At 36.5% G+C, this 26,308-nt stretch overlaps 2 protein-coding genes and 1 long non-coding RNA gene across 4 annotated transcripts; 1 reads left to right on the top strand and 2 right to left on the bottom strand.

Annotated features, from left to right (window-relative positions):
• Nucleotides 1-9,990: 9,990 nt before the first annotated feature.
• LOC104215367 (uncharacterized) lies at nucleotides 9,991-10,721 on the bottom strand. 2 transcript variants are annotated; one of them, XR_011402669.1, is made up of 3 exons: nucleotides 10,562-10,721; nucleotides 10,340-10,355; nucleotides 9,991-10,197 (listed from the first exon to the last, which is right to left on the bottom strand). It is a non-coding gene; the product is annotated as an uncharacterized lncRNA (long non-coding RNA). The 2 variants fall into 2 exon arrangements; XR_708166.2 differs by lacking the exon at nucleotides 10,562-10,721 and having other exon boundaries at nucleotides 10,340-10,403.
• Nucleotides 10,722-11,932: 1,211 nt separating this feature from the next.
• Nucleotides 11,933-12,337, bottom strand: LOC138891267 (secreted RxLR effector protein 78-like). The gene has a single exon (XM_070174559.1). It carries the CDS (start codon nucleotides 12,335-12,337, stop codon nucleotides 11,933-11,935), a length of 405 nt encoding a protein of 134 aa, XP_070030660.1.
• Nucleotides 12,338-21,774: 9,437 nt separating this feature from the next.
• LOC138891266 (uncharacterized) lies at nucleotides 21,775-22,396 on the top strand. Its single transcript, XM_070174552.1, has 2 exons — nucleotides 21,775-22,096; nucleotides 22,191-22,396. Exons 1-2 carry the CDS (start codon nucleotides 21,775-21,777, stop codon nucleotides 22,394-22,396), a joined length of 528 nt encoding a protein of 175 aa, XP_070030653.1.
• The last annotated feature ends 3,912 nt before the right edge of the window (nucleotides 22,397-26,308 follow it).

Below are 26,308 nucleotides of genomic sequence, written 5' to 3'. Positions count from 1 at the left end.
TGGGGGAAGGTATACGACCTTCCTACTAAGACATTCCATCGCTATAGGTGTGGAATGCAAGGAATAGGGACTTCCTCGCAAGCCGAGCAACTTGATGGGGAGAGCCTCTCCGCTATGCGGGAGACTGTGACAAAGCTCACATCCGAGCTAGAAGCGTCCAAGGAAAGAGAAAAGCTTAGAGATGCTCAGTATATTGGCGTGGTCGCTCAGTGCCAGAGCATGCAAGAGCAGATCAAAAATCTCCTAGCTGGATCTTTTTCGATTCCCCGGTCTCCGCCATCATCGCCAGAGGTTGCCCGTCCCCGTGCTCGTTCGTCCCGTCCTCAAAGTGGTCGTTCCTCCCGTCCTCCCCGTGATCATTATTCCCGTCATCGACAAGTAGACCCTTCTCAATACCGTGATGATGATGAAACTTCATCAGACGGTGATGATAATGATGTACCAAACAATGAATGAATTTTAGACAATTTGAACTAGACAAATACAATTTGTTTTCCATTGGGTTGTAATAAGAGTTAACTTAGTTTGGTAGTTCTATTGAAATTTACACTTTCTTGGTTTTAATGTAGCTTTTAATGTTGTTTTTGTGTTGTTGTTGTTGTTGTTGGGTTGTTGTTTGGTATTGTTATTGGAATTGTTGTTTGAATTGTTGTTGTTGTTGCTTGTTAGGGTTTGGTATGACTGGCAGGTGGTGTAGCTGCCAAAACAGGCAGTTTCTCCCAAAATAATACACAAAAAAACGACCAAAGTTGGTCTCTATTTGGTCGCTTTTCATGTTAAAAAAAAAAAATCTGGAGAATAGCGACCAACGTTGGCCGCTATTTACCCAGATTTCTACAAAAGGAGACCAAACTTGGTCGCTATTTCATTAAAAAAATAAAATTTCTGGTGATATAGCGACCAAAGTTGGTCGCTAATATTTAAAAAATAAATTAAATTCATGTATTTAGGGACCAAAGTTGGTCGCTAGTTTAATAAAATAAATAAATAATTGAATAAAAAAGCGACCAACATTGGTCTCTAGTTTCCAGATTTTAAAATATAATATTTGGATTAGAGACCAAAGTTGGTCGCTTTTTAATGATTAATAATAAATAAATAAATAACGTATTTTATATTTAGAGACCAACTTTGGTCGCCAAATTTATATTATTAAATTAATAAAGCGACCAAAGTTGGTCTCTATAGTCAATATCCGAAAACATTGGTCCATTTAGCTTAAAGACCAAAGTTGGTCGCTAATTAGTGACCAACTTTGGTCCCTAAATAAAAGGGACCATCAATATAGCTACCAGGCCCTTTTGGTCGCTTTTTGGTCGCTTTTTAGCCCAACAGCGACCAACTCCGGTCGCTTCTTGCGGTCGCTTTTTTCCGAATTTCTAGTAGTGGTAACAGAAAGAAACAGAGGAGGAAGAGACGGAGCATAGAGAGAAACAGACGAGGGATATAGAGAGAACAGAGGGGAAGCTTCTAACAATTTCAGCTTGCCCTATCTATGCTAACGCTTAGTTCCTTTTAACTGATTCCTTATTGCACTTCTTGGGCCTAGATCCCAAATTAACCTTTTTGAAGGTCTTCTGTCCCTATGGCTTCTTCTCGGCTCAATAGTTCTTCTAAGCCCAATAGCTTGATTCATAACAATACTCCCACCCTCAATAAGAACCTTGTCCTCAAGGTTCGAGTATAGCTTTATCAATGAGGAAAGGGCATTGATATGAGGTAAATAACAAATGATCACCAATGGTAAATAACAAATGATGCTAATAAGCACATCAATCCAACTAGCATCATCAAGGCCGTCGACAATATCCAAAACAAGTCCACTTAGCATCTTGGATCGAGTTAATAACACAAAATCATATGTATAACCATCACCACTACTCTGTAAAGAAATCAAAACACTGACAGCAATATTCTCCCTACATATAGAACCATAGGTGTTCGGAAGCAGAACATGGGGTCCTGGATCATAAGGATAAAGGTCAAATATAGTGTCCTCTTCATAGCTACCAAACTTCAAATTGTTTTGTCCCGCACAAGCTCTAAGCAAGTCACCTATGGTGGTCTCATAGTATACATATATGCATACTGGACTGCAAGTTGTAGGCACCCCATATAAGGTCACCGCACCAGGTTTAAGCTCCATCCAACACATTGCTACTTGCACAATGCCTTGGACGATACCATTTGCAAGCCCCTGTCGTGTGTCCCTTACCCAAAATCTATACCATAATTTTGATGCTACATAAAGCAGCATTTCAGCTACTACCTCATGAGATAAAAGAATCACTAGAGTAGTTGCCTATCTCTTATAGTCACGAGCCACAAAAATGAAGTTTGCTGCTAGAGCAACTGATACTAAGCTAATGTCCCCAATCACTGGCTCGATTTTAAATTCAAGTTGCATATCAATTGAAGAAAAACCAACCCGGCTAATTACACCAACTATTTGCAGAGCATTGTCAACATTAAATGGCTTCTTCAGCACCATTTTGTGAAATGAATTAGTCACCAAATAGAATGGTCTAGTCATGCAAGAAACAACCAAGCAATGCTTTAAATTATTTAGTAGGCTGTCACTATCAAGCTCGAAAAAAGTTGTGTGTACTCTACTTCTCTATTCTTCAGTATCATCATATAAATTTAATGCACTACTAGGATGATGCAAAGGTAAAATATCAGCAGGCCAAGTATCAAAATGTATTTCACTTGTTAGAAGGCTAGCACACTGTTTAATGTTGCGCACATTGTTTGTTGTTACATTTTTGCGGGCATCAACTGTATTTCTCAACTTAAGCAAATATGTACCAGGATCGAACGGGAAGTCTATGATGGGAATGTGGCATGGAACCTCAAATAATATATTTGTATATCCAAGTAGGGTTGTGCAGTGTACAAAAATACCAGTCTCATTCTGCCTTAGTGCTAAATCACCCTTAACTGCCAAAATTGGTTGAAACATCTCATTGAACACTTAGGTGATGGAATTTACTGAATCTTCAAAATTCATGTCAATCTTTTTTGCTGTTATTTCAGCAAACATCTTGCAGGCATAGTTCCGCGAATATTCTTATTTAACATTTTTAGTTTCAAGTGAAGTATTTGAATTCCTAGTGCAACCAAATGAAACCACTAAGGAAGGAAAATGCAGCGAGTTTGAAGAATTACCAAACGGATTTACTGGCTCATGAAGTACCTCAGGCTTGTCCACGGGACTAGAGAGATCTTTATCCAAATTAAAATCCATCTCTGCTCCTGAGAACTCCTCTGATTCGCACTTATCGTCCAAATATACTGGAGCTTCAGGGATCGTCTTGGAAGAGGCAGACAACTTGTTCTCTATGTTGTCGAGCAGGTTGAGCATACGAGTGTTATTATCCATCATCGCCATCATCAGTCCCTAAATGGCGTCGAGGTGATAATTGATAATAGTAGAAGAGTAGAGACCCATAGAGTCCAAATCAATGAAAGCACCAATGTAAAGAACCCAATATCCAAAACCAACGATTGATATATTAATACTTGAGAACAAAGAAATTACACTAAGAAGAAGAGAGTAACAGAAAGAAATAAAGGAGGAAGAGACGGAGCATAGAGAGAAACAGACGAGGGAGATAGAGAGAACAGAGGGGAAGTTTCTCACAATTTCAGCTTGCCCTATCTATGCTAACGCTTAGTCCCTTTTAACTGATTTCTTATTGCACTTCTTGGGCCTAGATCCCAAATTAACCTTTTTGATGGTCTTCTGCCTCTGTGGCTTCTTCTCGGCCCAATAGTTCTTCTAAGCCCAATAGTTTGATTCATAACAATACTCCCGCCCTCAATAAGAACCTTGTCCTCAAGGTTCGAGTATAGCTTTATCAATGAGAAAAGAGCATTGACATGAGGTAAATAACAAATGATCACCAGTGGTAAATAACAAATGATGTTAATAAGCACATCAATCCAACTAGCATCATCAAGGCAGTCGACAATATCCAAAACAAGTCCACTTAGCATCTTGTATCGAGTTAATAACACAAAATCATATGTATAACCATCACCACTACTCTGTAAAGAAATCAAAATACTGACAACAATATTCTCCCTACATATAGGACCATAGGTGTTCGGAAGCAGAACATGGGGTCCTGGATCATAAGGATAAAGGTCAAATATAGTGTCCTCTTCATAGCTACCAAACATCAAATTGTTTTGTCCCGCACAAGCTCTAAGCAAGTCATCAATGGTGGTCTCATAGTATACATATACGCATACTGGACTGCAAGTTGTAGGCACCCCATATAAGGTCACCGCACTAGGTTCAAGCTCTATCCAACACATTGCTATTTGCACAATGCCTTGGACGATACCATTTGCAAGCCCCTGTCATGTGTCCCTTACCCAAAATCTATACCATGATTTTGATGCTGCATAAAGCAGCATTTCAGCTGCTACCTCATGAGATAAAAGAATCACTAGAGTAGTTGCCTATCTCTTATAGTCAAGAGGCACAAAAACGAAGTTTGTTGCCAGAGCAACTGATACTAAGCTAATGTCCCCAATCACTGGCTCGATTTTAAATTCAAGTTGCATATCAATTGAAGAAAAACCAACCCGGCTAATTACACCAACTATTTGCAGAGCATTGTCAACATTAAATGGCTTCTTCAGCACCATTTTGTGAAATGAATTAGTCACCACATAGAATGGTCTAATCATGCAAGAAACAACCAAGCAATGCTTTAAATTATTTAGTAGGCTGCCACTATCAAGCTCGAAAAAAGTTATGTGTACTCTGCTTCTCTGTTCTTCAGTATCATCATATAAATTTAATGCACTACAAGGATGATGCAAAGTAAAATATCAGCAGGCCAAGTATCAAAATGTATTTCACTTGTTAGAAGGCTAGCACACTGTTTAATGTTGCGCACATTGTTTGTTGTTACATTTTTGCGGGCATCAACTGTATTTCTCAACTTAAGCAAATATGTACCAGGATCGAACGGGAAGTCTATGATGGGAATGTGGCATGGAACCTCAAATAATATATTTGTATATCCAAGTAGGGTTGTGCAGTGTACAAAAATACCAGTCTCATTCTGCCTTAGTGCTAAATCACCCTTAACTGCCAAAATTGGTTGAAACATCTCATTGAACACTTAGGTGATGGAATTTACTGAATCTTCAAAATTCATGTCAATCTTTTTTGCTGTTATTTCAGCAAACATCTTGCAGGCATAGTTCCGCGAATATTCTTCCTTAACATTTTTAGTTTCAAGTGAAGTATTTGAAGTCCTAGTGCAACCAAATGAAACCACTAAGGAAGGAAAATGCAACGAGTTTGAAGAATTACCAAACGGATTTACTGGCTCATGAAGTACCTCAGGCTTGTCCACGGGACTAGAGAGATCTTTATCCAAATTAAAATCCATCTCTGCTCCTAAGAACTCCTCTGATTCGCACTTATCGTCCAAACATACTGGAGCTTCAGGGATCGTCTTGGAAGAGGCAGACAACTTGTTCTCTATGTTGTCGAGCAGGTTGAGCATACGAGTGTTATTATCCATCATCGCCATCATCAGTCCCTGAATGGCGTCGAGGTGATAATTGATAATAGTAGAAGAGTAGAGAGCCATGAAGTCCAAATCAATGAAAGCACCAATGTAATGAACCCAATATCCAAAACCACGATAGATATATCTATGTTAATGCTTAGTCCCTTTTAACTTATCCCTATGGCTTCTTCTCGGCCCAATAGTTCTTCTAAGTCCAATAGCTTGATTCATAACAAAGGATTACTCAACAAACTAGTGAATTTTTACCCACTCTCGTAATTTACCACTTCTGCTATTTTGTTTTGCAAAGCTACAAATTAAATTTACTCTTTAAAAGCCAGTTGTATTATTCAAAGTCAAATTTAGCAGAAGGATGAAACAGAAAAATCCCTTTGATCGAGACGAATTTTTTTTTCTTGGGGGGGGGGGGGAGCGTGGGATGGGGGGTTGAGGCTATTGCATGATTCATGCAACTATTCTGAATTTGTCTTAGGTCAAAATATAATTGATGCAATTATAAGCTAGTGGGAGTTATGTCGTGATACTTTGCAGGCGTAATCCAATCATTAACGTAAAAAAGTTAAAATAGAATGAACTGTAGCATAAAATAAAATTCAATGTATGGCATCTTAATAGAAACATATCATATATGGTGTGAAAGTTCACTCTGGTGAACGAGAATTGAAAATGAAAATATGTAGGCCTTCCACCTTACTTTTTGTTGCTAATTGAAGATTATATTATATGGTGTGAAAAGGCGCTTAAATGGGGGGAAGAAAATAAGAGCAGCAAATATACGTATGATTTTGGACTTTGAAGAATAAAATGTGGGCAATTAATTTGAAACGTCATGAAGCCGAGGAAAATTAGTAGTACTATTTTTATGTACTGATTACCACTAAAAAAATGAAAACTAATATCATATAAGAGTATTTTTTCCATTGTAATAACACAAATTCGAATACAATGACATGTATCACTGTCGAATTAATTTGAGCATTGTCGAAGCCAGAATTTTTAATAAGGGAATTCAAAATACTAAAAAATAAACACACAAGCAAGTCATGGGGATTCAACATTACTATTTATGCATAAAAAGTAATTTTAACTTTATATATACAATATAATTTATTTGTAAAGTGTTTTAGATGAATCCCTTCCGCCACCCTAACTCCGCCCTGCATTTGAGACTTCTCTACCTCGTTGTTTTATTATCTGCGAAGAATTATTAATATTGTGAATTAATTAATTTTCATATAAGTCTATGTAAATAATGTGTTACTAAATACAATAATCAAGTGCATGAAATGTGTTTGGCACAAGATAACAACTTCTTAAATGTAATCTAAGATATAACATGATATTTCCCTTGTTTTGGATCATAGTATCAGAAACTACCTGTAATAAATGAACATATACTTCCAAAATTAAAAGATAAGGTTTTAATGTGAACACGAGACCATTAGCGTAAACTCGACCCAAATCCCAATATCTATTTATCAGATTAATTAAATAAGTTAATCCTTAATCACACATTCACACTCAATCTTTGCAAAATTACTGTTTTCCCCTTAAATTAAGCCCATCCTTCGCCGTTAATCCATTCTCCCATTTGCATACGGAATCTGAAGCAATAATTGACAAATATTTTTATATTTTATTTGATCTTTGGAAGTGAGCAAGGATTAAGGGTGAAGGAAATAATAGGAGATAAGATCACTAGGTTCAATTTTTACAACTAATAAGTGGTTGACATATAAATAGTCGACTTTATATATTTTGCTAAATTTTATATTAAAAATGAACATTTTCATGTCGCCGAATAACAAGCTGACTTTTTACATCCAAATTCGTTGTAGATTTTTAATTATTTAGAAAAACAAGATATTCTTTTTATATCAGAAAGAGCTTGAACAATGATCTTCCACACCTGAGATATTAATTAGTTGTGTAAGTTTATAAGTTTAGTAACTCCATCTATCCCAATTTATGTATTACTATTGTTCAAATATAGAGAGTCAACTTTTTAATTTTGATCATGGATTGAGACATAGACTTTTTAAAAAATTTAAAATAAAATTTATATATTTGAAAAAGTAATAATAAATTATAATAATTAATAATTTAAAGTATTAAAAGGCATATAAAAATTACGTTAAATGCAAAACTCGTTTAATTCTTGAAATCCAAAAATTACAAATTAGGACGTAAGGATATTAAGTGGGCCAGCTGGTGGGTGGGGACTCTATTATTGTGAAAATACTAAGTCTCAAGTCAACGGGTGCGAGTTAATACAGGTAGCTGGTTGATTACAAGAATTTCTCTAGTCTGTCCTTTTCCAAAGTAGGACTTTTCATGTTACTTTCAATTATTAAAAGTAGGCTTTTTTTAATATTTTTTTTTATTTTACATTTGTCATGTGACAGTTGTATATTTGCCTTTTAAGTCAACTCTAATAGTCTATTATTTCATTTGGCGTAAAAATCAGCTTATTTTGAAATGTGTTTTTTTTTTCAAAAGTGTTTTTCTCAAAAGTATTTTTGGTGAGAAACAGTTTGTGTTTGACTAATTAGTTTCAAAAGCACTTCTAAGCGGCAATTAGTGTTTGGTCAAGCTTTAAAAAACTGCTTCTAAATGTATTTTTCTCAAAAATGCTTCTCAAAAAAGTGCTTTTGAAGAGAAACTACTTTTTTCTACTTCTTCAAAAATGCTTCTGCTTCTCCTCAAAAGCATTTTTTTCCCTTCCAAAAGCTTAGCCAAACACCTCAATTTTTGGTTAAAAGTACTTTTGATAAAATAAAAAAAAAAATTTGGCCAAAAAGAAGCTTGGCAAACAAGCTATATTACTACTGATAATAAAATTTTGAAAAACCTTTATATGGCTCTCATTTGAATTGCGTCCGTTATTCTTAAAAGCTTGTTCACATTTATCAATTAAAACTACATATATAGTTTACGAACAAAAATTCGAGAAAGAAACAAAAAAGAAAAGTATTCGAATGTTTTTCTCTATGGTCGTGTGTTTCTAATTTTGGTATGGATTTTATTATCCATTTAATAATGTTTGACTTTTTAACTTCAACTATTTTTCGAATGTTTTATTATATGTTTATTAATCGATGATCGCAGCAACACAGGTTCCACTATCCTCTTCTTCTTCCTTTCTTGGTGGGTATTAGACTTTAATTGTATATATTTACCGTCATACATTGAATTTCCACTTGTGATAAGCAGTAAATTTTGAATAACTTCTAGAGTTACATTAGTAGATGATCAATTTATGTCCTAAATAAAATTCACCAAAATTTGAATTCAAAAAAAAAAAATCAAAATGATGCATGCAACTTTTTACAACAACGACGACCCAATAAAATCTCACAAGTGAGGCCTGGGGAAGGTAATGTGTATGCAAATCTTACCATTACCCCGATGGGGCAGAGAGACTGTTTCTGATAGACCCTCGGTGCAAAAGACGGAAAAAAAACATAAGAGACAATATATCAGTACCGTCAATGGAAACCATAATAATAATAACATCATCATAAAAACCAGAAAATGAATGTCATGCAATAAGAATGACCAGTAATTAAGGCCCGGTGCTATGAAAAACAGAAGGATAGTGTGAATACAACATTAACCACTACACGTCTAAGATCAACCCTATCAAGCTAGCCTCACCCTCGGTTCGACGTAGAAAAAGGCTCGACTATCTCCTATACTACAACCCTAATGCTCGACTCCCACACCTTCCTATCAAGGGTCGTGTCGTCAGAAATCTGCAGCCATGCCATGTCCTGTTTCATCACCTCTCCGGAATATTTCTTAGGCCATCTACCTCTTCCACTACTAGAAATACATACTTTTCCCACGGAAGAATCGGTGGGAAATCTATGTGAAATTTCAATATTCTCACGACATTCCCAGAGGAGACACTCAGTGGGAATTTGGCTGGTAGGAAAATAGTTTCCCAGGACATTCGTGGGTAATTCCCAGGGAGATTCCCACTGAGGGTTTCACGAGAACTTGGTGGGGTCACATAGTGTATTTTCCCATAAACGTCGTGGGAAATGTAAGATAATATAATATTTTAATTTTTAGGTTTCCCACCGAATCTGTGGGATTTATTAAAAATAATTTAAATATTTGTTTATTTTACACATCAACTCAAATAATTTGTGAAGAAAACCTGTAAATACATAGCACCAACCCATATAAAAACATATCTGAAAAATAGACCAAACTAATAAGAATAAACCAACCCAATATTGTCTTTTAACAATTTTATTATTTCTAAGACGAAACAAATAAAGAGTTAGGTTTTATTAGACTATACATGCACAAGAAAACGATAATACTTTTTTACTATTTTTTCATTAATTCAAAATTTAATATTATACTAATTGGAAATAACATAATAAAACATACAAGCTAACAACAAAAAATTGCACCATAATCATAAAATCAAGAACTATACTATTGTAAAATAATATCTCATTACAATCTCCTTAAATTAAAACACATAAATAAAATAAAATTTATCCAACACAAAGTCCAATTGAAATACATGAATATTGATTTTAACAAAAGAATAAAGTATGTTGCTTCCCCAAATGCTAGTGCTAATAACTTCACTCTTGAATAAATTTCCATCTTTATGTACCTTAAAAAAAGAAAAAAAATTGTAATTTTAGTACTTATTTTTTTATCAAATGAATTAGAAAACATATATTTTAAATGTTAATAATAAATTAAATATTAATAAAACAATAAATAGAGAAATAAGTAGTGATTGAGATACTTACTCCAATTCTTCTTTGGCTACAACCACAAGAATTCAGACCAAGAGATATAATAAGTAATTAACCTCTCAAAAATCAAAGACGAGTAGATAAGAAATTTCATACCAGTACAGGAAAATTAAAAATAAATAGGAACATACTAATACATACACGTCATATAGCACCGGGAGAAATCCAAATTTGTAATGTTCTAAATACATATTGAAAGTAAAGTAGATTATATACCTTGTCTTAAGATGTCTGTCATCGTAGATTTGATCTTCTATGGTATTAAATCAACAAATTATTTTTTGGAGAAGACACATACACACACGGAGAGAGAGAGAGAGAGAGAGAGAGAGAGAGAGAGATGAAAATATAGAAGATTTTACTTGGGCAGGGGTTTGATTGGGGTATGAAGTGCATATAATAAGATATGAGGAGGGAAAATAGGGGAAAACTAAATATAGGTGGCAATAAAAAGAGGGATTTCGAAAAAAAAAGAGGGAATCTTGCCGCTACTTTTTTGTGAAACTTTGAGAAAATAGAAACTTAGCCATGTTTCCAGCAACTTTATAGCCCCACCATGTGCTATGAATAATAATACTCTTTCCCAATACTTTCATGGGAAATATCTGTGGGAAATATTTTTCATAAAGTACAAAAGTTTAAAATTCAAAAATATTCGGCCATACGGGAATCTGTAGGAATATTTTATTTTATTTTTAAATTTTTCCACTGTTTTCCCTCAGAAATAATTTTTTGTTTTATATAATTATTTTTTTAATAATTTTTCCCACCGAATCAGAGGGAACTAAATTATGCACATTTTTACGCAAAAATGTTCCCACGGATAGTCAATGGGAAACGTTATTGTTTATTCTTGAAAAAGAAATTTCACTTTTCCCATTGAATTTCGGTGGGAATTGCCACTAACAATTTATCCGTGGAAAATTTCTATGGGAAAATGTTGTGTTTCTAGTAGTGTTCTCGTACCCGCCAATCCAACTGCTCACACTTCCTTACCGGAGCATCAGGGCTTCTCCTCCGCACATGCCAGAACTATTTGAGCCTCGCTTCCCGCATCTTGTCATCCATAGGGTCGACACCCACCTTCTCTCGAATATCTTCAATCTTAATCTTATCCATCCTAGTGTGCCCGCACATCCACCTCAACATCCTCATTTCTGTTGCTTTCATCTTCCATCTATGAGAGTTCTTAGCCGGCCAACACTCTGCCCAATACAACATGGCCGATCTAGCCATTGTTCTATAAAACTTATCTTTGAGTATCGGTAGCACTTTCTTATCACATATAACTCCAGATGCTAGCCTCTATTTCATCCACCCCACTCCTATACAGTGTGTAACGTCCTTGTCGATCTCTCCGCTCCCCTGGATAACCGACCCAAGGTACTTGAAACTACTTCTCTTTGAGATGACCTGTGATCCAAGCTTCATATCCATGCCCACTTCCCTCGATTCGGCGCTGAACTTGCACTCCAGGTATTCTATCTTAGTCCTACTCAACTTGAAATCCTTAGACTCAAAGGCTTGTCTCTATACCTCCAACCTCTCGTTAACACAGCCTGGCGTCTCATCAATCAGAATTATGTCTCACCATGTCACCTCCCATTGAATATGGTATATTAGTGCATCCATCGCCAGGACAAATAAGAACGGGCTAAGCATAGATCCTTGGTGTAACCTCATAACAACCGAAAAATGCTCTGAGTCGCCTCCCACAGTCCTAACCTGAGTCTTAGATCCATCATATATGTCCTTGATCACTCTAATGTAATCTACCGGCACACCTTTTGCCTCCAGGCATCTCCAGAGAACATCCCTAGGGACCTTGTCATACCTTTTCTCCAAGTTAATAAACACCATGTGCAGATCCTTCTTCCTATCCCTGTATTGTTCCACCAACCGCCTAATAAGGTGGATAGCTTCCGTAGTCGAACGACCCGGCATGAACCCAAACTGGTTATCGGATATAGACATCGTCTTCTCCACCCTCATTTCCATCACCCTCTCCCAAACTTTCATGGTATGACTTAGTAACTTAATACCCCTATAGTAACTGGATGCATGAAACATTTTGTATATCATAAATGCCAACACAGATATTATAGAAGTTTTACTGAGGAATAGTTAGACCGTAATACTGTAAGTTCTATAGTTATTTTGTAAGTGAAAAAAATAAAATAATAGTAAGAGTTTAATTAAGAAAACAGTATCTAATTAAAATAAAATATATTTAACAATCTTGAATAAGAAACTTAAATAATAGTAAGGATTTAATTAGATAAAACAATATCTAATGTAAACTTAAATATATTTTACAATCTTGAATAAGAAAGCAGAAAGAAGAAAGTCACAAACTTCTAAAACATGTAAAACATAAGTTAGAAGAAGGATGATGTTCTTAATTCGAAATGTTACTAATTTCATGTACATCAACTTCCCAACTACCTAACCCCTAATTATTTTCTTTGCCTATATGATGGATTCAAGTTGCCCCACCCCCCACCCCCTTTTCAATTTTGGAAAAAGGGAAAAATGCATTAAACTAATTTCATGTATTCAATCTTCCTCTCTGCCAAGAGAAAAATAAGGCACAATTTGTGCAGTTGTATAAGTTATTAATTACGACAATAAGATTGGTTTTGTTTCTTGTTTAATGTATTACTTAGAGGAGTTGTTAAGATTGCTAGGTTAGCACTTAGCCATATTTAATTTGGACTCAGTTTATTTAGTTCAGTTCAATATATTCCTTTGCTTGTTTAGAATGGAAAGGAACGGGAATATGACTAAATAAAGGAATATATTGAACTGAACTAAATAAATAAAGTCCAAATTTAATATCAATACTTCGAAGTTTGTTAAACGTATTTTTGGGTAATTGTCATAAGTATGTGTCACAATCCCTCTTTTTGTTGGGTTGTTTAGTTACCTAAGTAATTGATTCAACTACTCCAAAAGATGTTGAATATTCAAAAGGTGACAAAATAAAAAATTATAAGTGTAATCGATTTGGTAGTTATTACATTAGGTATCACGCGTACGTATGAATCGTCGAAAAGTTTAAAAAGGTAAGAGAAAGAAACTAAAATCCCAGCTTTATTAATTGTCATGAGAAGTGTTTGAACAAAAAGTTTGAGACTCTTTTGCCAACTTCAATTATAGATAATAAAGAAGGGTAAATTTTAGCCAAGCATAATCAACTTCAGATTTAAAAGTATATAGCGAGAAAATAATGAAAGGTAGGAACATCCCAGATTTATTGATGTCATAATCTTATCCCCGATGATAAGAAAAAAATCAGTTTACATTCTAAACAAAAAGAAATTGTAAGAGAAAGAGTAGAGAGGAAAAGTCCAGCCCCCTTTTCCCGAGAATTCCCCCTCTATATATAGTTCTTGGAACTTTATTCAGTGTTCTTTGACCAACGTGCTCTCACGTGACGGTCCTTTTCGTTGTTATTCGAATATCGTTCTGACTTGACATACGCTGTCGATTATTTGACTCTGAGGTTGGTCGTGGTGCTCTTCGCTATTTCGCCACCTGGGCGAGATCCCAGCTTGGTCGACCACTATGGTCAGATTTTGACTTATACAGTTAGTCCCTCAGTCTGTCGAGGTCGTCCCTTGGCGGGCGGATTCTGTTGATTCGAAGGCTAGGAGAAATCTAACTGTTCACGCCTTGAACGAGGTTTTCAGATCGAGGCGATGGCGCACCGCTTCAATGATGCCTTTGGATCAACGCATCCGTTCGGAGTCGAACCGTTGTGCTGATTCGAAACGTCATTTGTAGTTACTGCCATTATGACACACATTTCCTGTGGATTGAACCGTTTCTTATGCCCTATCAGTTTTGATTGGCAACTTTTGGGCTTCCCGCTTGGGGCATTTATGTTCCTATAAATAAGGGGAAACACCATTCTATTGGCACACTTCTTCGATTTATCAAAAGAATTTTGCGAGTCTTCATCTTCTCCAATACTTCAGATTTTCGATTCACTCTCCTGTTAGTCAGAAATTGACATCACCGTCTTCCCTCTTACTTCCCTTTGTTCATTCGTTCTGTTCAAGTGGGATAAATGGATGGTACTTCTTCCCGCGCTGAAAATCTTGCCGCAGTTCTGGCGTAGGAAAATGATGCTTTTCCTCTTGGAGGAGTAGAAGTGGTGGAGGATGAGGGGGTTCCAACAGCAGCCGAAATATTGCCCCGTCCGGGGAAGCCACGGACCGATTTCAACAGCCCTGTCGGAGAGGAACCAGAGCCTGTTTCCTCTATTATGGATGAAGCGGCGATTGTGGAACTCAAGACCATGTGGGGGATTCCGCACCACGTTGAGATGTTGTCGGCGGTAGGAGATGATATTATACATTTAGACCGCCCAGGATATTGTGCGTTCTACACATATACTTTTATTGTCGGGTATATGCTTCCTCTCCCTTCCTTGGTGGTAGATTTCTGTCGTTTCTACGAGGTATGTCCGGCTCAACTTTTGTCGTATTTATATAAACTGTTCCTCATGCTGCTCAAGTTCGCGGATCTTGCCGGTCGGGAGATCACTCTGGGGCATATGCTTAATATTTTTTCCCCTCAACTTATTCGAGGCACGATGATCCACATACGTCATCGAAAGACGAAGAGTCTGGTGGTGAAGATAGACGATAGAGCCAGTCGTCGTTTCTACAAAAAATATTTTTATGTGTGGACCGAGCACCTTGTGGCGGACTCTGCAGGGTTCAATGAGAGGTGGAACTTCACACGTAAGTTTGTCTTCTGTCGGAATGATGGTCAACCACTTTTCTTTGAGCAGTATTAAATCGTTTTCTTTTTTTGCAGCCGCGAGACTACCCCTCCGCCCATTGACGATATCTACAAATGGGTGAATGACTTTCTTCCTCATACGATGGGAGTTCGCGAATGGGCATCCTTCTATGAGAAATATGGACGTAAGCCCCTTACTGGTAAGTAGACTTGCTGCAACTTCTGTTTCTCACCTTACAATTTGACCTCGTTGCTTATACGACCGTTATCATTATCAGGGAGAGTGCGAAGGGCGAGGGCACCTCCGCTTGCATTCCGTCAACTGATGTCTTCTGCTCGGTTTGCACCAAGTTCTCCTGCCCTACCTACAGCGAGGGCTACTCAAGTTGAACCTACGACCGGAGTCGTGTGCATGGAAAATGTTCCCCAATCTGGGACCCATGTCACACCTCCTTTTTCCGCCCCGCGAGGGGACAAGGGAGTTTTTTCCAATTAAAGGACAATCGAAACGGGATTGGTTTAATTATTTCAGAGTCGCCACTTGGGAGATTTAGGGCGTCCCAAGTCACCAATTTTAATCCCGAATCGAGGAAAAGAATGACTCCATATTACAGTCTGCGTACCAGAAATCCGGATAAGGAATTCTGTTAACCCGGGAGAAGGTGTTAGGCATTCCCGAGTTCCGTGGTTCTAGCACGGTCGCTCAACTGTTATATTCGGCTTAATTATCTGATTTTATACAAGTGTGAACTTATGTGCAAAATTTAACTTTTAACCGCTTTTATCATTTACTGTTTTTATCAAGAATTGCAACGTTGTGAAAATGTAGCTCGAACCGCGTTACAATCAATGTACCCGTGGTCGTCGACACACTTTGACTCCGTTGAGATTTGGATTTGGGTCACATCAATGTGCACCCGGGTTTAAGCAAATTAAATTATTAAAGTCGCGCCTAAAGCGACTAGCGTATTTATTTTGGGTAGGACCGTGGAATTTTACTAAACGGTCCATCCCGAAGTCTAAACAATTTTTAAAGAAAATATTTACTGAGGGTCCCGCAATTTGTATTTTTATTTGGCGAGGCTCATCTCATTCTTATTTTTTTAAAATGAATTTGCAACGTCATGGACACGCATCTCGAACCACGTCACAATCAATGTACCCGTGATTAGAAACACATTTCGACTCCGTTGAGAATTGGATTTGGGTCACATAAATGTGCACCCGAGTTTAAGAAGGTAAGATTTATTAAGGCGCGTCCTAAAGAGTCTAACGTATTGTTATTTTAGGAAGAGGCCGTGAAGGTTCATTAAACGGCCAAATCCAAAGTCTAGTCAATGGTTATGTATTTTATTGAGGGCCCCAGCGGTTTGTGATTTATTTGGCGAGGCTCGTCTCATTTTTATTTTAAAGGATAAACCTATAGTGACTATATTTTCTATTAAGTTCGTCTCTAAAATAAAAGAAAATCTCTTAATTATTTACATGCTGAAAACATAACTTATTAGTTATTAGTTTACGGCTAATGCGATTGGAAAATTGCGATCGAGTTTGTACAAAGAAAAAACTGCTTTCATTTTTATATTCTATTATTTACTAATGCTAGAACATGAGAGGGATACGCAATAATATCAAAGCAGATTAACTATTCGTCAAATAATTTAAACTAGCATTATTAGATGAAGAAATCATACATATGCAGCCTCATTATTCATTAATTAATCGACTACATTTTTATACAAAGAGAGAAAAATTAATATTCAAACACAGATCCAAACAAAAGAATTCAACAGGAACATGAGCCTCATTAATATTTCATTTTTCGCTTCAAGCCAAGAGTGTACAAATGTGTACCTGGAAACAGCAGTACAAGAACAAAAGAAGCAGGAGTCAGCAACAGTAATAATGCGGCAACAGCAGGTTCAGCAACACCACAAAACCAGTAACAACCAGTAGAATAACCCAGCAACGGATTGAAAAATCAGCAGTGCCAAAGTGCAATCACAATCAAAGCAGAGAAGAGAAAAGATACGAGATGCAGTAGCTTCGGATTTTTGAATAACACTCGAAGAAAAACAAACAGAATTGTTCGAGTGAAAGTTCAAATTGTCTTTCTCTTTTACTATCACAAACTCTCTCAAGTATCAAAGTATGTCAACTCTCCAAGTCTCTCTTAATAATATTCAAGTTCTAAAAACTCTCTTCTTTTTTTTCTTTCCAAAAAAAATCCCCCCTTTCAAGTCAAGAATGACTCTATATATAGCAAGACAAGTCTTCCATTCCCAACCCCAAAATTATTCCCCCAATGGCATGCTTTGGCCCACTATTAAATGTCTTCTTTATTTTAAATTTTGTCCCCCATGCCTACATTAAATAAGTACATCCACCCAATCCCATTATAATTTGTCTCACATGCTTATATTAAATAAGTACAAGATTCCTTCCCGTTATGTTTTGTCTTGTCCCTCATTATATTAAACAAGTACATCAAAAACCCCACCTCATTATATTTGTCCCCCATGCTTAACATAAAGAATCAAAATAATGTTCAATTACCAAACTACCCCTCCGACCTTATTGTAATTACAAATCTACCCCCGAATGCAATGCAATTTACCAAATTACCCCTTCTTTGGTCGTCCGTTCGTGGTCGTCTTCGGCGACAAATTATCTTGCTGCGATACTCGTTTCCGGACAGTTTGTTTTCATCGTCATTTGTTCTAAGTTTGGGTCGACGAAACAGTCCGTACATATTTCATTTCAATCCGGTTAGTGATTTTTGAGTTTTATATTTGTCCGTATTTTGTTTTGATATTTTGAATCTAAAATCGGCAAATGTTTGTTTTGTTTATCGTTTGAATTAATTTTTAGTTCATGTTCATGTGTTGTTTGTTAAATTAATTTTTCAGATTCCAAATGAAAGATTAATTAATTGTTTTTCATGTTATTTCGTGTTTGTATTGTTGTTTAAGTGAATATTTGTTGGTTTAATGTTTGTTAGATTCAAATTGAAATTTAATTAATTATTTCTTCAATTTGTTTCATGTGTTATGTATTTTCCAGAAAATATTAATGTTGTTTGAATCGTTAGAATCCGTCATGTTTGTTGCTTAAAAAACAGATTTAATTCATGCTCATCTTTGTTTGAAGTTCATGTTTAAATCCAGTGATTTAATGTGAGTTTATGTTTGTTTGTGATTTGTTGATTTAATTTGAATCATGCATATTGTTGTTGGTATTATTGTCTCTTTGTTCATCCATTAATGGTCTAAATTAACCAGGATTGGTTCCCGATATGGTTGATTTATTTCCATTAATTTGGAGTTTGTGTTGTTCATCATGTTCATGTAAATTGTTGTTGAAGATTGTTGAGAAATTGGTCATCTTGACTATATTTTGGTTGAGTTATGATTAATTGATTGTTTAGAGCAGAGGGGTAATTTGGTAAATTGCATTGCATTCGGGGGTAGATGTGTAATTGCAATAAGGTCGGAAGGGTAGTTTGGTAATTGAACATTATTTTGATTCTTTATGTTAAGCATGAGGAACAAATATAATGGGGTGGGGTTTTTGATGTACTTGTTTAATATAATGGGGGACAAGACAAAACATAATGGGGAGAAATCTTGTACTTATTTAATATAAGCATGGGAGACAAATTCTAATGGGATTGTGTGGATGTACTTATTTAATGTAGGCATGGGGAACAAAGTTTAAAATAAAGAAAACATTAAGTAGTGGGATAAAGCATGCCATTGGGGGAATAATTTTGGGGTAGGGAATGAAAGACTTGTCTTGCTATATATAGAGTCATTCTTGACATTAAAAAGGAGAGGAGAACTAGAACATTTAGAGGATTTTTTGAGAGAGTTTTGAGAACTTGAATATTATTGAGAGGATTTTTGGGGAGAGAGTTTTAATACGTGAGGTAGAACATAAAACATTTTTCTACATTTTGAGAGCGGACATACTTGAAATATTTTGAGAGTAAAAGAGAAATGCAATTTGAATTTTCACTCGAATAATTTCCGTTTGCTTTTCTCGAGGGTTATTCAAAATCCGAAACTACTGCCTCTTGCATCTGTTCTCTCTTCTGCTTTGATTGTGATTGTACTTTTGCACTGCTGAGTTTTCAATCTGTTACTGGGTCATTCTACTGGTTGTTACTGGTTTTGCGGTGTTGCTGAACCTGCTGTTGCCGCGTTATTACTGTTGCTGACTCCTACTTCTTTTGTTCTTGTACTGCTGTTTCCAGGTACACATTTGTACACTCTTGGCTTGAAGCGAAAAATGAAATATTAATCAGGCTCCTGTTCCTGTTGAATTCTTTTGTTTGGATCTGTGTTTGAATATTAATTTTCCTCTCTTTGTATAAAAATGTAGTCGATTAATTAATGAGTAATGAGGCTGCATATGTATGATTTCTTCATCTAATAATGCTAGTTTAAATTATTTGAAGAATAGTTAATCGGCTTTGATATTATTGTGTATCCCTCTCATGTTCTAGCATTAGTAAATAATAGAATATAAAAATGAAAGCAGTTTTTCTTTGTACAAACTCGATCGCAATTTTCCAATCGCATTAGCCGTAAACTAATAACTAATAAGTTACGTTTTCAGCATGTAAATAATTAAGAGATTTTCTTTTATTTTAGAGACGAACTTAATAGAAAATATAGTCACTATAGGTTTATCCTTTAAAATAAAAATGAGACGAGCCTCGCCAAATAAATCACAAACCGCCGGGGCCCTCAATAAAATACATAACCATTGACTAGACTTTGGATTTGGCCGTTTAATGAACCTTCACGGCCTCTTCCTAAAATAACAATACGTTAGACTCTTTAGGACGCGCCTTAATAAATCTTACCTTCTTAAACTCGGGTGCACATTTATGTGACCCAAATCCAATTCTCAACGGAGTCGAAATGTGTTTCTAATCACGGGTACATTGATTGTGACGTGGTTCGAGATGCGTGTCCATGACGTTGCAAATTCATTTTATAAAATAAGAATGAGATGAGCCTCGCCAAATAAAATACAAATTGCGGGGCCCTCAGTAAATATTTGCTTTAAAAATTGTTTAGACTTCGGGATGGACCGTTTAGTAAAATTCCACGGTCCTACCCAAAATAAATACGCTAGTCGCTTTAGGCGCGCCTTTAATAATTTAATTTCCTTAAACTCGGGTGCACATTGATGTGACCCAAATCCAAATCTCAACGGAGTCAAAGTGTGTCGACGACCACGGGTACATTGATTGTAACGCGGTTCGAGATACATTTTCACAACGTTGCAATTCTTGATAAAAACAGTAAATGATAAAAGCGGTTAAAAGTTAAATTTTGCACATAAGTTCACACTTGTATAAAATCAGATAATCAAGCCGAATATAACAGTTGAGCGACCGTGCTAGAACCATGGAACTCGGGAATGCCTAACACCTTCTCCCGGGTTAACAGAATTCCTTATCCGGATTACTGGTAGGCAGACTGTAATATGGAGTCATTCTTTTCCTCGATTCGGGATTAAATTGGTGACTTGGGACACCCTAAATCTCCCAAGTTGCGACTCTGAAATAATTAAACCAATCCCGTTTCGATTGTCCTTTAATTGGAAAAAACTCCCTTGTACCCCCTCGGGTACGGAAAAAGGAGGTGTGATAGCCGTGTAGGGCCCCATTTGGGAGGAAATATTCCCTATCAAGGATTTTTCATACTCAGGGTTCGAACCCGAGACCTCTGTTTAAGGGAAGAACAGTCTCATCCATTGCACCACATCCTTTGGCGGTACTTTTTGGTTGTTTTGACACATGAGTACTAGATTTAACTGCTCATAGAAGATGTTGAAAAATTAAAAAGGTCACACAAAGCAAAAACCATATGTACAAATCGGATTGTATAGTTGAAGTTACCGGTTACGTTTATTAGAACCGCTTTTGTCAACACTTTATATTTGTGTTAAGAAATCTACTTAATATGCATAAATTAAATAATTTATCTAAAATTAATAAGCAAAAAATATTGTGGATTCCTAACTCATAGATTTAAAATCCTAGATCCCATATAACGTATCACGAGTATAAATTGTCAAAAGTTTAAAAGATACAAGGTGAAATCGTCCTAAAAATAGTTTGGAAAATTATAAGATACATTGTTGAAGATAGGAGTAGTCACATGCCAATCACGTGAGTGTAGTTAAGTCGATTAAGAGGGATTAGTTAGTTATAACTAATTATGGGATTGGTTAGTTTAGGTGATAAAAGACTGTAGATTAGATGATGTTGTAGAAGTGTATGTATATATATATATATATATATATATATATATATATATATATATATATATAGTATCAGCTCATTGTAATGCAGAGCTTCAATAATATAAGCCAATTTTCTATCAAATAGAAAAATTCACTCTAGAACCTTCTCTTCTATTTTCCGCCATTGTTGTCTTCACTGAAGCTCTCAGATCTTCATTATGGTATCGGAGCAGGGATGATATATCCGCGTTCATTGCAATTGTCATTCCTCATTTTCTCCGGCAAATTTCTGTCGTAGATCGATTGTGATTTTTGCAATCGATTAAGCTAGGGCACACCATTTTTTTCTGCAGTTTGCGACTGAAAACTCTATTAATTGTGGAATTCAAAACTTAGTTTACTTGAATTTGATAGACATGGTAGTTGGAGAAGAAGTTTCAGCTGGAACCAGTACAGGAACAACCGCAATAACCATCGATCATCATCACCCTCTGTTTTTACAGCCAAGTGGCACACCAGGTAGCTCCTTGATTTCAATTCAACTAACTGGAACTGAGAACTATGCAGTATGGAGTAAATATATGAAAATAGGATTGATAGACAAGAGTAAATTAGGGTTTGTTGATAGACGATGCACTAAGGATAAGTTCGATCAGTCATTGTATGAACTTTGGGAGAAGTGTAATGCAATAGTTTTGTCTTGGATCATGAATGCTGTGAGCAAGGAATTGCTCATTGGTATTGTGTACAATCAAGTGCACATAAAGTTTGGACAGATTTGAAGGAAAAATGTGATAAAGTGGATGGATCTCGCATTTTTTTCTACATAAAGAAATTGCAACTTTGTCGCAAGGAACTTCTTCTGTGTCAGCCTATTTCTCACGGTTGACAGATTTATGGGAAGAATATGATGCCTTGATACCATGTCCTGGATGTGATTGTCCAGAATCTAAGAGCTATTCAGAGCACTTTGAATATAAGAGGTTGCTACAATTTTTGATGGGCCTAAATGAGACATATGCACATCCTAGGAGTTAAATTTTGATGATGATCAAGGCGTATTCCATGGTTATTTCTCAGGAAAGTCAGAGAAATCTAGGAAAATCTACACATGCATTAGATATGGGGGACAGTACAGCATTGTTCACTAACAAAGGAGGCATGACTAGAGGAAACACTTATAAGCCCAGAAGAAACAATCTGTTTTGTGACTACTGTAAATATAAAGGTCACACAAGAGAAACATGTTACAAAATACACGGTTATCCAAATGATTTCAAAATGAGAAGGAAAACCAACAGTTTTCCACAAATATCAATGGTTAACACCACAACAGATGAAGGACAACAGTACATGGGAAAGGCAGCAGCAAATGCAGTATCTCAAGAAGGGCAGCAGATATTGAATTCACCAGTTGGAAATCCAACACCTGCACTGCCTCAACTAATCATGTTTACTCAGGAACAATATGATCAAATTTTAAAATTGCTCAACAAAGATACAAGTGACAATTCAAAGCATTTTGCAGGTACGACTAAGGTCACTACATTAGCTGACAAAACAAAGAGTGAAAACTGGATAGTAGATTCTGGTGCAACCAATCACATGGTTCACACCAGAGAATTGCTTGACAAGATTAATACTAATAGCCTAAAGTCTGGATCTAAGGTTCATTTACCTGATGGTACCTCACTAGATATTACTTGTACTGGAGAAATTAGGATTGGTGAATGTGGTATTATTAGGAATGTACTATCAATTCCAGATTTTAAATACAACATGTTGTCAGTCTCTAAGCTTACAAGGGACTTACATTGTTTTTTATCCGTCTATCCTGACTTCTGGATCATACAGGACCTTCACAATAAGAAAGTGAAGGGTATTGGTTAAGAGCTTGAAGGATTGTATAATCTGCAGTATCAGCAGGACAAAGCCAAGGCTGCAACTGTGCAAACACATGATCATTCCAAAGTAGAAAAGGATCTAGGGGTCTGGCATGGGACACTTGGACATGCCCCTGATAAAGTGGTGAAATAAATCCCAAATATGAAGTTCAAGGTTAACAATGATAGTATAAGATATTTCACAATATGCCCTCTAGCTAGACAAGGAAGATTAGCATTTCCAAAGAGTACAAGTAGATCAAATAAAACTTTTGAGCTGATTCATGTAGATGTATGGGGTCCATATAGAGTAGCAAGTCACAATGAATACAAATCCTTTCTTACTATAGTAGATGATTACACTAGAATGATATGGGTTTACATGTTGAGACTTAAGAGTGATGTGATTGTATGCTTGAAACAGTTTTTTGCTTTAAAAAAAACTCAATTTGGAGGAACAATCAGAATTTTGAGAAGTAATAATGGGACTGATTTTTTCAATTCTGAATGCAGCTGTTTGTTCAAATTGTATGGAATGATTCATCAAAGTTCATGTGTCCATACCCCACAACACAATGGGGTAGTGGAAAGGAAACATAAACATATACTGGAGGTGGCTAGGGTAATTAGACTGCAAGGTCATTTGCCTCTCAAGTTTTGGGGTAAATGTGTGCATGCAACAGTTTATATCATTAATAGACTTCCCCTATCAGTGTTATCAAGGAAGTCCTCATTTGAGATTATGTATGGAAGAAAACCTTCCTTACAGCATATGAGGATCATAAGATGTCTGTGCTTTACCAAAATTCTAGTAGGGGGAGATAAGTTTGGAGCAAGAGCCATTGGAGTTATACATATGAGATATTCTTTATCTCAGAAAGGATATAGACTATATAATCTCTTGACTAACTCCTTTTTGTCAGCAGGGAGGTAAAGTTCATGGAGAACATATTTCCTTTCCAGCTTTTAAAGGAAGGAAAGTTGCAGGTTTTTCCCAATGGAGTCATAGAATCAATTACTAGCAATGACACAACATCACCCTCTCTTTCATCTACAGATGTAGATCCTCCACATGAAGCATCAAGTCCTTCGTCTACAGATGCATTACAACATGAGCCAGTACCTGCTGCAGAATCACCATCTTTGTTGCCTTCACCAGTTCTTGAAGACATACAATAGCCACAACAGCTAGAAGGAATATTCTCAGAAGCAGTCCATCTTTCACACTCAGACAACCAGCCTAGAAAATCTAGCAGGACTGTGAAAGAACTTGCCTAGATACAGGACTATGTGTGCAATGGTTCATTGGCAAGCTCAACTCCACAGACATCTTGCAAGTATCCCATGCAAGATTTCCTGAGTCATGATGGGATTTCAGTCAAGTACAAAGCTTATCTTTCCAAGATAACTAGCTTAAAGGAACCTAGCAACTATGAAGAAGCTGCATCAGATCCTAAATGGGTAGAAGCTATAACACAAGAGCTGAATGCCCTCAAAGAGAATGAGACCTGGTCCTTGGTAGATTTGCCAACAGGGAAAGTTCCCATTGGTTGCAAATGGGTATTCAAAATAAAATATAGAGCAGATGGTGAATTTAAAAGATACAAAGCACGTTTGGTTGCGAAAGGGTATAATCAGATTGAAGGCCTCGACTACCAAGAGACCTTTTCTCTTGTAGTCAAAATGATGACAGTCAGAGTGGTTCTTGCCCTAGCAGCAACACACAATTGGAACTTGCATCAGATGGACGTATACAATGTTTTCCTTCAGGGCAACCTCATTGAAGAAGTGTATATGTGATTGCCCTAGGGATTTCACAGCTAGGAGGAAAAAGTATGTAGGCTGCATAAATCCCTCTATAGATTGAAACAAGCTTCTAGACAGTGGAATTTGAAGCTGACTGAGGCCTTGATCAATTCAGGATTTATGCAAAGTCGATTTGATTATTCCTTGTTTACGAAAAGGCAAAGGATCAGTCTAGTGATCATTCTAGTATATATGGATGATCTTCTCATAACTAGGAATGATCATTGCCTAATTTCAGAAGCAAAGTCTATATTGCAAACAACTTCAAGATGAAAGACTTAGGGGAGATGAAATTTTTTCTGGGAATTGAGATAGCAAGATCAAGAGAATGAATACTGATGAATCAACAAAAATTTGAAATGGAATTGATCACTGATCTTGGAATGGCAGGATCAAAACTAGTAGCCACTCCAATGGAATGCAATCAGAGATTCATAACAGCAGAATATGACCAACACTTGGAGCTGAAAGATGATGAGAAGCTGCCAGATGCAGGGCCATACCAAAGATTGGTTGGGAAACTGTTGTACCTCACTATGATAAGACCAGACATTTGTTATGTAGTGCATGTGTTGAGACAATTTATGCATTGTCCAAAGAAGTCACACATGGAGGTAGCAATAAGAGTTGTTAGGTACATAAAAGGGGTACCAGGTCTTGATATATTGATGAGCTCAAAGCCTTGCTCAAAACTCACAGCATTTTGTGATGCTGACCGGGCATCGCGTCCAGTGTCCAGAAAGTCTGTGACAAGGTACGTGATGAAGCTAGGAGATTCTTTGGTATCTTGGAAGTCAAAGAAGCAGTGCACGATATCAAGAAGCTCAGCAGAAGCTGAGTACAGGAGCATGGCTACTGCAGTCTCAGAAATCCTATGGCTGACAGGGTTATGCAAGGAACTGAGTGCAGAGGTTGAATTGCCAGTGGAGCTGTTCTGTGATAGCAAGGCAGCAATCCAAATTGCTGCAAATCCTAAATTCCACGAACGAACGAAGCATATAGAAATATACTTGCACTTCATCAGAGAAAAAATCCAACAAGGAATTGTCAAAACAAGATATGTGATGTCTAGAGACCAAGAAGCAGACATGTTCACAAAGGCTCTAGGAAGATCGCAACATGATTACCTGATAGGCAAGCTAGGGGTGCTGAACTTGTTTGCACCATCTAGCTTGAGGGGGAGTGTTGAAGATAGGAGTAGTCACGTGCCAATCACGTGAGTATAGTTAAGTTGGTTAAGAGGGATTAGTTAGTTATAACT

The sequence above is a fragment of the Nicotiana sylvestris genome, chromosome 1 (assembly GCF_000393655.2).
Source record: "Nicotiana sylvestris chromosome 1, ASM39365v2, whole genome shotgun sequence".
Classification (NCBI taxonomy): Eukaryota; Viridiplantae; Streptophyta; class Magnoliopsida; order Solanales; family Solanaceae; genus Nicotiana; species Nicotiana sylvestris.
Note: the sequence above shows the minus strand (reverse complement) of the source record. Positions and strands in the feature narration are given on the sequence as shown.